This window comes from Dipodomys spectabilis, unplaced genomic scaffold, assembly GCF_019054845.1.
Source record: "Dipodomys spectabilis isolate Male_0828 unplaced genomic scaffold, ASM1905484v1 ptg000162l, whole genome shotgun sequence".
In the NCBI taxonomy this organism is placed as follows: domain Eukaryota; kingdom Metazoa; phylum Chordata; class Mammalia; order Rodentia; family Heteromyidae; genus Dipodomys; species Dipodomys spectabilis.
Window position 1 is genome coordinate 2443421 of NW_024870839.1, and position 11361 is coordinate 2454781.

At 45.9% G+C, this 11361-nt stretch overlaps 1 protein-coding gene across 1 annotated transcript; it reads left to right on the forward strand.

The window, feature by feature from the left end:
- The first annotated feature begins 6527 nt into the window (after window positions 1-6527).
- Window positions 6528-10863, forward strand: Spry1 (sprouty RTK signaling antagonist 1). Its single transcript, XM_042693019.1, has 2 exons — window positions 6528-6638; window positions 8674-10863. The coding sequence occupies exon 2, from the start codon at window positions 8729-8731 to the stop codon at window positions 9680-9682; it is 954 nt and encodes a 317-aa protein (XP_042548953.1). The 5' UTR covers window positions 6528-6638; window positions 8674-8728; the 3' UTR covers window positions 9683-10863.
- The last annotated feature ends 498 nt before the right edge of the window (window positions 10864-11361 follow it).

An 11361-nucleotide genomic window follows, 5' to 3' on the forward strand; every position in this document is an offset into this window, starting at 1 on the left:
CTGGCTACAGGAGGGACAGTCAGAGATTTACTCAAACACATTTGTATGCACTTAGCTCTGACATGAAGATAGCAGCAGGTGATTAGGATAGGAGAGTTTGAGCAGAGCCAATAAGAGAAGGCGACTGTTGTTAAAGACCTGTTTCGCTCCCATTCCCAAAGCCAAATCAGCAGGAGAGATGGCCAATCCTGCTTTCTTGTGTAAATGAAGAACCAGTCCAAGCTTCGGAGGAAACTTGTAACCTCACTGAGAAGAGGACCAGGGTAGGATCTATCAGGCAATTGGCTAGATAAGAAATGAGCACTGTTTTATACATAGGCAAAGATGTTTCCTGATATGAACTTATCCTGAGGCTAAAATTAATTAAATACGTGACATTTCTCTCATCACTGATTCACTGTGAGGCACTATGGAATGGAGGGCTGCAGTTCAGAACCTTCTGGATGCACTTGCTTCTTGACCTCACAACTCCTAGCCAAGTAAAATGACTTGTGACAAAGTGCACAAATGAGGAATTGCAGAATTATAGAGTGAACAGCAAATCCACTAATTTTGTGCCATTTCCTCCTCGGTTTGCCCACTTCCAGAATCGGAGACCAATACAAAATATTAGTGTTGCAAATAGGCCAGAAAATGAGAATTAGGTTTCAGAGAACGAAGGAGTGTTTATGGAAAACTGACAGAATAACTTGCTCTATTCCTGTCAATGGCAAAAACTGTTTGCAAAGGGAAACTAAAAAATCACAAGGCTGAAGCTTGCCAGTTTTTCGTGGGAAGAAGAGAAATATAGTAACTCGTTCTAACAGAAAAGCAAAGGAAATTTAGTTTCTGTTACTGATTCTTCCTTAATCTTTAGATCCCTGCATGTGACTTACCAACTTCAAAATGATTTTGTTTGTGTATGTGCTTTTCAATAAAAGATTATAAATGAATGATAATTAATAATATCAGGATTAATATAACTTCACAGAAATACTGAGTCAATCAGGTATTACTTTTTAACAACTTAAAACATGGTTAATTTATAAACTTGGAACACATTTATTACTAATTAATAAAGTATCACTTCTTAAAAATGGGAAGCACATTCACAAAATGCTGTTTTGAATTTCACAAATAAATGAATCAAGTCTTGTAGTACTTTATACCTTGCTTTTAAAAACAAATCTTGAGTGGTTGTGAGGGGTTATTAGGTTTTTAGTTTTTTAATTTATTATTTTACTTTATTCTTTTTCAAAAATTATCTCATCAGAAGAGATGGCTAATCTTGTTTTCCTATGAAAATAAAGGAAAAGTCCAGTGTCAGTGGCTCATGCCTGTAATTCTAATTATTCAGGAGGCTGAGATCTGAGGATCACAGTTCAAAGCTACTCAGGAAGAAAAGTCCTTGAGACTCTTATCTCCAAATTACTACCAAAAAGTTGGATGCAGAGCTGTGGCTCAAGTGGAAGAGCACCAGTCTTGAGTGAAAAAGCTCAAGGACAGCATTCAGGCTTTGAGTTCAAGCCCAAGGGCAGGTGCGTGCAAGCGTGCATACGTATGCACACAGACACACACACACACAGAGGAAGGGGTGTGGCTTTTTCCACTTCACTCTATCTCAGAATAGTAAATAAAAAAAGACTTTAGGATTTTCCCATTGATAGTTACCTTATTCTTCTTTTTCAGAAATAGTTTTATACTCCACTTATCTATTTCTAGCCAGGGACTGCTGTAACCAAATCTACTAAACAACAATAACAACAACAATAACAAAAGGAAGATGATTATTTGAAGCTAAACATTTAGAATCTCTAAACGTCTTTTATAGTTGTAGGCAATGAAAAAGAGAAACAGGTGGAGAATGCAGTTATACTATCCAGAATACATCATGACAATGGAAGCAGGGAACACGAGGGCTGGAGGAGGCTGGGGAGATGGAGGACAGTGGAAGGGATTCATTGATCAAAATGCATACTCCTAGCCTGACAGGTTGAACTGAGAGCCCTTGGCACATCTACTTAGAATACAAAAACACATTTAAGAAAAAGAAACAGTTTTCATGAGCTGTCTTCCAGCTCTAAGCTTAAGTAGTTATTCCTTTTGTGATGTAACAGTTAGAAAAAAGCACATGATGCTTTTTAGTGGTAAATAATTCTGTACAATATAGTTAATGTTGAAATAGAACATGACCCATGAAGGTAGTGTTTTAGATAAAACTGATTTTAATTGTGAAAATACCATACAGAGGAGTTACAATTACATGGGCAAGATAATGAGTACATTTCTTATCAAGCATTGTTGCCTCCTCCTTTGTTTCCCCTTCCCATCCCTTCCCATCTCCCCCCCCCCATACCCCCCCAAGCGGATCTTTATCATTTAAAAATAGTCAGGGAAAACTATATGATTACATCTCTAGTTGGAATACTGTGGTTTTGTTTTTTTTAACTGTATTTATGTATTTTTTTTTTGGTCTTTTCTTTTTTGGTACTGGTCATTGAACCCAGGACACTGCACTTTCTAGGCAAGTGCTTAACCACTGAGCTACATCCCAGCCCTATTTGGAATACTTTGAATAGAAATAGAAATATTTGCAAATTCATTTTTGTACAGTTTATGGGGTCTGGATCTTCAGTGCTCTCTCTCCTGGTCCTGTCTGTCTTCTTGGTGAGCTGATAACTTAGTCCCGAAAATACATTGTTGGCTGACAAGGCAATTTGAAGACCCAAATAAGATTCTCTTTGACATGCCATTTCTAATTGTGACTTGCAGTTACAAGGAACCTTCCCATCAATGAAAACTATATCCTCAAACCTAATGAGAGATCACTGAAGAAAATTAAAACACATACAACAATATCAATTTTATGTTTGAAAAGAGGCTGTTTCAATACAAATTCATATTGTAGGTGAATATGAGATCTTGTTATTTTCATTCTGTGAGTGTGTGTGTGTACTGGGGCTTGAACTCAGGGCCTAGGCACTGTCCCTGAATTTTTGTGCTCAACAATAGCACTCTACTACTTGAGCCACAGCTCCACTTCCAGCTTTTTTGGTGCTTAATTAAAGACCAGAGTTTTATGGACTTTCCTGCCCAGAAAGTCCTTTGAATTGTGATCCTCAGATCTCAGCCTCCTGACTAGCTAGGATTATAGCTGTGAACCACTTGTGTCTGGCTTATTATATTTTTTAGAGGCTTTCTTTATCCAGCCCTGATGTAATTCCAAATGCAACTTCGGTTTGTTTTTTTTTTAAATCAATGTTCAGACATTTCAAAATCCAATATGGGAAAACAAAAACTAAACGATTTCAACAAAATTGCTTGCTAATGTAAAGAAGATTTTTTTATCCTACTTTGAATTGAAAAATCCATACTACAATTCACCAATGATTTAAAAGTCTAGGGTTTTGTTAAAGGCAGAAGTCTTGATATGTGCTATCTAGAAAAAGAAAGATTTTCTCCTCACAGTATATATATCTATATCTATCTATCTATCTATCTATCTATCTATCTATCTATCTATCTATCTATATATATATATATATAATTTACCCAGTTATCCTCATTGCATCATGAGCTACTGCTTGGTTCATGTCTAAATAGACACAAATTCTACAGCTTGTAGAGAAGCAAAAAAGCATGCTTCTTCCTTATTTTTGTGTGTGTGTATGCAAAATATCACGTTATTCAGGATTGTAAAAACTTTGGTAAGTATTTCTATCTTAATCGCCTGTTAGCTTTTACAAAACAGGTAATGGTTGGGCTTTTGAGTTGCAAAATCTCCACAAATAATATCACAAATTAGAAAGAATTTGGGGTTTTATTTCCAGTGTTATTTTTTGGGGGAGATTATGTCACAAGGGAAGATAAAGAGATTATTTACAAAAACCACATCAGTAAATCTCATTTTTACAACATATTATTGTTTGTCATATATGATATGGTATTAGCAAGAAAAGTGCCATTTTTGATAAACTTTCTGAATTTTGTTTTAAATAGGAACTGTAACGTTATCATCTCTTCATATCAAGAGACGTTTTTTCCCTGCAGTTAATCAGAAGTGACGGATTGGCCTGAGATTTTTTTTCTTTTTGGACATAAGGGTTGGATTCACCAGTCTTTTGAAACTTGTGATTATCTAACAACGGTTCACTAAGTTCGAATGTGCCCTTTTTACGAAAAAATTGCACTTGTAGAACTTTTAGAGGCAACCCCACAATTTTAGAGGTTGCTTATTTACACTAGTCCAAAGGGTAACGTTTTCCAAGCGGCAAGGACATAAAGGGAAGGGTGAAGCACGGTGGGGGAAATCCTGCTCCGGGTTTTGGGGCCGCCCGCGTGATTGACGTGTGATATCACAGGGGGCGTGTCCTGGAGGTGGAGACCGGGAGCTGAAATTGCGCCCGGGCGCGCTGGCTCGGCGAGGCGCACGCACGGCCCCTGCAGCGGGCGACTGCGGCCGGTGTAAATGTGCCCGAAAAGCCAGTTCCAGTCTTTGCATCAGGTAAGAGCTGCTTCCTCCCTTCCTCTCCGCAGGAAAGACCGGAGGTGAGGACCGGTGGTGTTTGCACCTTTCTTTTAAGATTATGGTTGCATTTGCAAACACCGCCACATTCCCGCGGCCAGCGGCCCCTGAAGCCGATCCTACGGGAAGCCAAGAGAGAGAGAGTGAACGAGTCGGTGCCACTTCTTTTTCCTTAACCGAACCAACCACGAGTTTACCGTGTGGAGCGCTGGGGCGAGTGAGGCGCGGGGCGGCTGGCACCGCGTCGGGGCTGGCGCGGCGGTGGGGACGGAACGCGGGTCGTTCCGGCGTGGCTAGGACCCGATCCCCCGCGGAGCAGTGGTTTAAAACCGGATTTTCTTGTCTCGGTGGTGGATCGATTTCCAGTGCGCACGGGGCGTTGCTGGAACGTGGTTCGAACTCTAAGAAGATAAAGCTGCAAACGCGGCTTGGGTTAAAAAAAAAAAAATCAAAACAAAAAACCCCTAAACGTGCCAGACGGCATGTTGTCGGGTTCGCGGCGGACACGCGGGCCGCGCGCCGGCCTGTCAATCACGGCCTGTCAATCACGGGGAGCGCACGGCTGCGGGCCGGGGCGGGGGCCGCGGGCCTGGCGGGGTGGGCCCATGAGAGCGGGGAAACTGAACGGCTTTCCACCTCCGATCTCCCGCAGCTGGCGCTCGGCGGAGGCCCCGCAGCGGCGGACGACCGGGTCGCCGCGGTGCCCGGGAGAGGCTGATTGCGCGGATCGGAGTTCCGAGGGACACTTCGCCGCCCCAACTTGCGGGGTCTGGAGAGCGCCTCAGCCTGCGCGGGGGCCCGGGACGACGCCCGCCCACCTCCCGGAGATGGACCCCAGGACGGCGCCCGCACCCTAGCCAACCCCTCCCTGTCGCCGTACCCCGCGCCCCGGGCAGGCCTGCGCGCACCGGCACCCCGACGCCGGTTCGAGCCTCGGCCCCGGCCCTACGAAAGCTCAACACCCGTGACGTGGATTTTCCACCGGCCGGGAGATCACCACCCTTTCCGCGAGGAACGGTCGGGAGTGGAGCCGCGCTCGGTCCTCGAGGGCAGCGTGCCCGTCGGGTGGCCGGTCACGCGCCCCTCGCCGTGCTCCGCACCGCGTTCCCGGGAACGTAGCGAATTGTGCAAAGCTGGGCCGGCGGGGGAGCAGCCTCCCGGCCAGTGCAATCGCGCGGGCCGGCCTGAAAGAGGCAGCCCAGCGGAGGCCGGGGCCGGAGAGGCGCGGGCCGACTCGCCGCCGCTCGGGCGATGCCTCGTCGTTGAAGCGGGCGCGCTCGCCTTGGCGCCCCGCCACCGCCCGGGCCTAGAGGTGAGTGTGCGCAGGCGGGGCGGGGCTGAGCAGGGCGTGCCCGCGCGGCAGGTGCGGGGCCCGCGGCGGAGGGGAGGGAGGGAGGCGGGGCGCGGGCGCCTCTGGGAGGCTGTCCGACCCCCGCGCGCAGCTCACCCGCTCCCCCTCCGTGCACGATCCGGGGGTGCAGGACGACGAGGCAGGGTCTCCTGGGGGAAGGGGAGCCCGCTCCTACCCAAACACGGGTCGTGGAGGCGCTGGGGGAGCCCCCAGGCCCCTCCAAGGAACTTCTTGGCATGTGCCACCGAAGACTTTCGGTACGGATTTGTGCCCGCAGACCTGTACGTGTGCCCGCGCGCGCGCGCACGTGTCCTCGAGTGCGCGCGGAGGGAGGCGGACCCCGGGGCGCGCTCGGCGACCCCCGACCCCGCGCCCGCGCGCGCCCCGACTGGCGTCCACTTTCTTGTGGTTTCGGAGCCCGGCGAGGGCGCGCGGGCGGCAGCGAGGGCGCTGCCGCTTTAACCGTGGGGCGTCCGCCCCCTGAGGTAATGGTAACCTCAGCCTGGCCCGCCTCCCGCCCCAGAGAACTTGTTTTCATTCATAACTTTTTCCTTCTGCTTCCTCTCCAGCCAGCTATTTATTCCCGGTGCCTCGCGCGCCTCGCACCGGGCTCCGCGCCACCGCCGTAACTCGCGGAGCGGCGGCCTGGGGAGGAGTTCGGACCGACGGACAGAGGCCCGCAGTCGGACCCCAGGATCGGCCTTCCCAAGTTCGCCCAGCCGTGCGCACGGGGTGCAGGACCCCCACCGCGGTCCTGGGCATGTGATGGGGTCGTCCGGAAAGGTAGCTCTGGCCCAGGGCGGAGTTGGGGGGACTCCTGGGGCTGGGCGCGCTCCGGGCACGGATGGGGCGCCTGCATGGCTGGGGAATGGCGCTTCCTTCCCCTGGGAGCCGGCTGATTCTGTTATTTATTTATTTACTCCTGGCAGCGTGAACTTCGTTACTACTCTCATTTAAAGTAGAATGAAGGTTACTGTGTTGTCCGCAGCCCTTCCCACACTTTCATTTCCTGTGGACTAGGATTCAGAGCTTTTAAATACACCCTTTGCTTTCAAAGCACAGGGGTAAAACGTGGAGGATAACTACGTTTTGCGCAGGAGTCTTTTCTGTCTCTTCTTTCTCTCCTTCCTTCCTTCCTTCCTTCCTTCCCCTTTTCTTTTTCTTTGTTCATAAAAACTCAGGACTAAATCCATCAGATTTAGAGTGTATTGATTGAAAAAAAAAGTGTATTGATTGCCCTTAAGCTGGGCATCAGTGGCTCATGGCCGTAATTCAAGCATTTCAGGTGGCTGAGATCTGACATCAGGCTGAAGCCAGATGGGCAGGAAAGCCCTTGAGAATCGAGTCTCCAATTAATCATACATACATACACACAAAAGTGGAGTGGCTCAAGTGGCAGAGTGCCTTGACCAAAAAAGCTCAGGGACAGCTCCCAGCTCCTGAGTTTTAAGTCACCCCTCCCCCCCCCCCCCCCACACGAGTATTTTCCTTTTTTTGTGTGGGAAGCACTGCAGTGGAGGGAGATCTAAGAGGTTAACATAAAGGACAGGAGCCAGGCACATTCCTTAACAGGACTTACCTGCTTTGTGCTTTAAGAGGAACTTTCAGTTATGTGTGTTTTTGATTGGTTTTGGGTTTTTATTTGTCTCTTCCTCCCCACCCCCTCCCAGAGTAAGAGTGGGGAATGGGCTCCCCCCACCTTCTTTCCAATCCTAAAATGAGTTGTTGTGTGGGCCTTTTTAAGGAATGTTGACCAGAAATGGAAATTGTCTTGTTTTCGGAAGACTATAGATTAGAAATAATTTGCTGTTCACATGAAAACACAAATGCTTGTTTTGATCAAAATATTATTGTGACAAGCAGCACATTGATTTGGCAGTGTTTTGGTCTTTCATATAAATACAGATTTTTAAAGGGAAGGATACATAGATAGTTAAAATGGCTGGGATTTCCCAACTGTCTTATAAGGCCCAATATTTGTGCACAAAAGTTAATCTTGTGATGTGAATGAGTCCTCAAACTTCTAAGGTAAATGTATGGTTTTAGGCATGAATCTTCTTGTAATAGTCACGAAAAAGTCCAGTAGATTCTGTAGTATGTGTTTTGGTTGCCAGTAAAACACCAAAAACTATTGTATTCCTCATTTTTTTTTCATGTTATAGATGAGTAACAAGCTAGTTTCAGAATTGTGATTTCAGCTGAAAAACGACCTCTTGCATTGTGATCCCATTTTGGCTTGGAATGCCTTAACTATTTCTTGAAAAAATGCCTTGATTTTTTTCTTTTCTTAAAGCTGAAGTTTGTCATAGCATGCAAATAACAAAAGAGGCAAAACCACCCAGAGTCATTCCTGATTTTTCAAAAGTGGTAGACCATTTTTGTAGATGAAAACTACCAAGGAGTTGACACTGAACCTCATGTGGATGAAAGTTGCCCACAAAGGCATAGTTCATTTTAATTATTTGTTAGATTCACAAACAGGAAGACATAACTTCCTCTCGATTCTGCAGACTCTACACGCTGGAGTCACTTCTCGTTTTTATGACAGGGGGTCTTTTGCTTACATTCTTCTATGAGAGAGTCCACAGCTCCTCTTGCACTTGGACTCTGGCCAGGAGCCCAGCAGCGCTGTAATCTGCTGATGGAGAGCTCCCCGGCAGGTAGTTTCGGCAGTTCGTGATTTCATAAGATGAATCCCCGCCTTTTTCCTTTTCTCTCTCTGCAGGGGGAAAAAAAATCCTTCCTGTCCTTTATTTTCTGTGGATTTTCTTTTCATATTTGGTGTCTTTGTCTTACTTTCTTTTTTTTTTTTTTTTAGGATTTCAGATGCACACCAGGTTTCCACTGAGTGCCAGAATTCCAGATCCCTACACATGGATCCTTTAAATCTGCATGGCAGGTCGTTTGTGGCGATCCAGCAGCCTGCCGTGGAGGGCCGGCTGAGACTAGACTATGGTAGAGAGAACCAGCCTGCTGCCATTCTTTCCTTGGACCAGATCAAGGCTATCCGGGGCAGTAACGAGTACACGGAAGGGCCTTCTGTGGTCAAGAGACCTGCTTCCCGCCCACTGCCACGACAAGAAAAGCAGGAGAGGACGCATGAAATTGTACCAGTTAATGTGAACAGTGGCTCCGAGCAGAGACCTGCAAGCCACCTGGGGCCTGGTGGACCCCCAAGTAATGCCAGGGGTCTCATTTTGAGCAGATCTACCAGCACCGGAAGTGCAGCGAGCTCTGGGAGCAGCAGTAGTGCCTCTTCTGAGCAAGGACTCCTGGGAAGGTCACCACCCACTAGGCCCATCCCTGGCTATCGGGCTGACAGGGCTATCCAGATCCAGCCTAAGCAACTGCTTGCGGATGACTTGAAAGGTTCCTTGAAGGAAGACTTGACTCAGCACAAGTTCATCTGTGAACAGTGTGGGAAGTGCAAATGCAGAGATTGCACGGCTCCCAGGACCCTTCCTTCCTGTCTGGCCTGTAACCGACAGTGCCTGTGCTCGGCTGAGAGCATGGTGGAATATGGCACCTGTATGTGTTTGGTCAAAGGCATCTTCTACCACTGCTCCAGTGACGATGAAGGTGATTCGTACTCGGACCATCCTTGCTCGTGTTCCCAGTCGCACTGCCGCTCTCGATTCCTGTGTATAGGAGCCATGTCTCTCTTCTTGCCCTGCCTGCTCTGTTACCCTCCAGCCATGGGATGTCTGAAGCTCTTCAGAGGCTGTTACGATTGGCTCCACCGTCCAGGGTGCAGGTGTAAGAACTCCAATACAGTGTATTGTAAGCTGGCAAGTTGCCCTTCTCGGGGTCAGGGGAAGCCATCATGAATTTTGGAGGTGGGTGGGACCTCCTGAACTTCCAGCTTTTGAATGGTGGCTGTTGGGGGAAAAAAAGAAAAAAAAATCCTATTAGATGCTCATCTCCCTCACACAAACACACGTCTCTCTTTAGAGTTGCTCCTTTGTCTCCTGCTTGCTCTCCCTGTAATTTCCAAGGTTTGGCTCATGGATCTTACTGTTCAGGAAGAGTTTACGGTGAAATGACTTCTGGAGAGGGGATGGAGAGCTAGTGGGGTTCGGGTAGTTTCTTGGTTCTGCAAGCAGCTTTTTCCAGTTGTACACATCAGCACACACGCACACAGCCAGACTGCAGTGATTGAAAGATGTCTTTGGTTGGATGTTGGGGAGCAGGGAGATTGGTTTTGAAAGAAGCAACCATTTAATTGCTTAACTGAGCTATGTATTGAATCTTCCTCCAATTCCAGTGATCTTCAGCGTATTGGATGGATATCTTGTTATAATACAAACTTTGGTTCTTTAACTGCAGCCCTCTCCTTTTCATCTCTTCTCTGTTGTCTTGGCAATGTTTTAGTCTTGAATGCTGTATGCCCCCCCACCCCCATTTCCTTTCTGTGTAATTTTAGATTCTCTTTACAATGTAAGTCTTCATATTGGAGACAAATTGGTTATAATTTGCTTCTTCTTCTGGCTTTCAACTTTGAGAAGGATTTGACTCCCTTCCTTCCACACCCACAAGCTCTTTGCCAAATTTCTGTTGTCATGGAAGGCACTTGGATCACTGAGGTTGAAATTTAGAGCTGGTGGATTATTGTCAGTGTCACAGAACATTGCTGCCTAAAGTAATCGTAGCTTGTGAATGGCCCTTTTGGTCCCATGGTTGGTTAACAACTGAGTTATCTCAATCTTCCCTGTGTTCCCCTCGCCTTAACCACAAATTGTGGTGCTTTTTTTTTTCTTTTGTATATGTTATGTATAAATCACAAAGTTGAATTCTGACTATTTTTAAGACAAGAGTCTGTTAAACTTTTTTATTGTAAAGAATATTTATTATGCGAATCTATTATTTTATGATATTTATTGCAAAAGACTGTTGAAATGTACTCATGTCTGACTATAATAAAATATCAATACTTAACGGAAAGTAAGGTGACAGGAAGAAAGTACATATGTTAACTATAATGCGAAAATATATTAATTAATGAAACTGCCTTCTGATTTCTTCATTTATTAGCCTTAACTAAAACACTGTTGTTTCTCTTTGCTTTGACTCTTTTTCCCCCATAGACTACTTTCCCTCAAGATATGGAGTCTAATATACTTTCCAGGAAACATAGTCTCTCATTTGAGGTTATATGTTCCTAGAAAGTATATTTGTTGATATTTTTAAATTTAGGTTCTGTTTCATCTAATGCCTAAATGAATTACTTTATAAAAATGAATTTTTTATTAGAATGCTAACAGTCACTCCCTTCTTTTGAACTATTTTCTAAGCATGTTTTGTTTGTATCTTAGTTTCTTGCAACGGGCAAAGCTACACGTTTTCTTAAAACATGCTTATCTTACCTTTCTTGTAGTAGTCAGAAATAAGTCTTCATTAACATGATCTAAAGAATTCAGTTCTGCAGATGTGGTGAAAGTCTGGTATTTTCATGTGAATCAAGCACTTTGAATGGACCAGAGGAATTGTTCCTATTGTCAGATGTTTA